Source organism: Poromitra crassiceps (assembly GCF_964638095.1).
Source record: "Poromitra crassiceps genome assembly, chromosome: 26".
Taxonomy (NCBI): domain Eukaryota; kingdom Metazoa; phylum Chordata; class Actinopteri; order Beryciformes; family Melamphaidae; genus Poromitra; species Poromitra crassiceps.
Genome location: NC_139640.1, coordinates 9,634,680 through 9,636,081, shown reverse-complemented (window position 1 = coordinate 9,636,081; position 1,402 = coordinate 9,634,680). Strand labels below are relative to the sequence as shown.

Sequence of the window (1,402 nt, the reverse complement as noted above, 5' to 3'; positions counted from 1 at the left end):
CCAGGGGTCCAGGTGAAGTCCTATCATCAACAGGATCACACAGCAACCATGAGGTCTCTGGTCTTCGTTCTGCTCATCGGAGCTGCTTGTGAGTACAAGTCTCTTTCCCTGTGTTCATTGATCCTAGTCTACACATTCACTGGTGCCTAACTGCTAGGCCTTCTGTGTGTTTTCAGTCGCCACGGAGGACGACAAGATCGTCGGAGGGTATGAGTGCAAGCCCTACTCCGAGCCCCATCAGGTGTCTCTGAACTCTGGCTACCACTTCTGTGGAGGCTCCCTGGTCAACAAGGACTGGGTTGTGTCCGCTGCTCACTGCTACAAGTCGTAAGCAACTCCTTGATACGTAGCAGGAATTTAAGTTTGATTGATTCATTTGGTCAGGAATAAAGAAGATGGTTTAATTGTAATTGGTATCATGAAGCTAAACTCTACTCTTCTCCTCCCTCTCCAGCCGTGTGCAGGTGCGTATGGGCGAGCACAACATCAGGGTCACTGAGGGCTCTGAGCAGTTCGTCTCCTCTTCCCGTGTCATCCGCCACCCCAGATACAGCTCCTACAACATCGACAATGACATCATGCTGATCAAGCTGAGCAAGCCCGCCACCCTCAACCAGTACGTGCAGCCTGTGGCTCTGCCCACCAGCTGTGCCCCCGCTGGCACCATGTGCAGAGTCTCTGGCTGGGGCAACACCCAGAGCTCCAGTGAGTACAGCATCTTAAGAACCAGGTATTAGAGAACAACTAACTGTTCTTACTTTGCCCAAAGCTGTTCTAATCTACTTCCTCCTGTATCCGTCTGCAACACAGCTGCTGACAGCAACAAGCTGCAGTGCCTGGACATCCCCATCCTGTCTGACAGGGACTGTAAGGACTCCTACCCCGGCCAGATCACCAACGCCATGTTCTGCGCTGGATACCTGGAGGGAGGCAAGGACTCCTGCCAGGTACTGTAGTCAACCACAGTGACCTGCAGAGGTCCTCCTTCCCCACCAGTGTTTTCTGATATCAGGAGCTCCTTCATGATGATATATGGGCAGTTTTCTATTGTTGAATTTCATTGACATATTTACTTTATTCTTCCACTTTGGATTTGATTGCTCGTCTCATTGTTTGCATTTCCTCCTCTCAGGGTGACTCTGGTGGCCCCGTTGTGTGCAACGGTGAGCTGCAGGGTGTGGTGTCCTGGGGCTACGGATGTGCTGAGAGGGACTACCCCGGTGTCTACGCCAAGGTGAGGCTCAAACCTCTCTTCATTGATCATATTCACCATGTCATTCACAGAAAGAAGACAGCCCATTTGAATACATGTTCCTGGCTCCGTATTCTAACTTCTTTCTGTATCTATTCCCAGGTCTGCTTGTTCAACGACTGGCTGGAGAGCACCATGGCCAAGTACTAA

The 1,402-nt window shown here is 51.0% G+C and overlaps 1 protein-coding gene across 1 annotated transcript; it reads left to right on the top strand.

Moving 5' to 3' along the window:
• LOC310798805 (trypsin-1-like) lies at window positions 1–1,402 on the top strand (the record flags this gene model as incomplete). Its single annotated transcript, XM_083661356.1, has 6 exons — window positions 1–88; window positions 177–327; window positions 455–705; window positions 811–947; window positions 1,133–1,234; window positions 1,355–1,402. Exons 1-6 carry the CDS (start codon window positions 49–51, stop codon window positions 1,400–1,402), a joined length of 729 nt encoding a protein of 242 aa, XP_083517482.1. The 5' UTR covers window positions 1–48.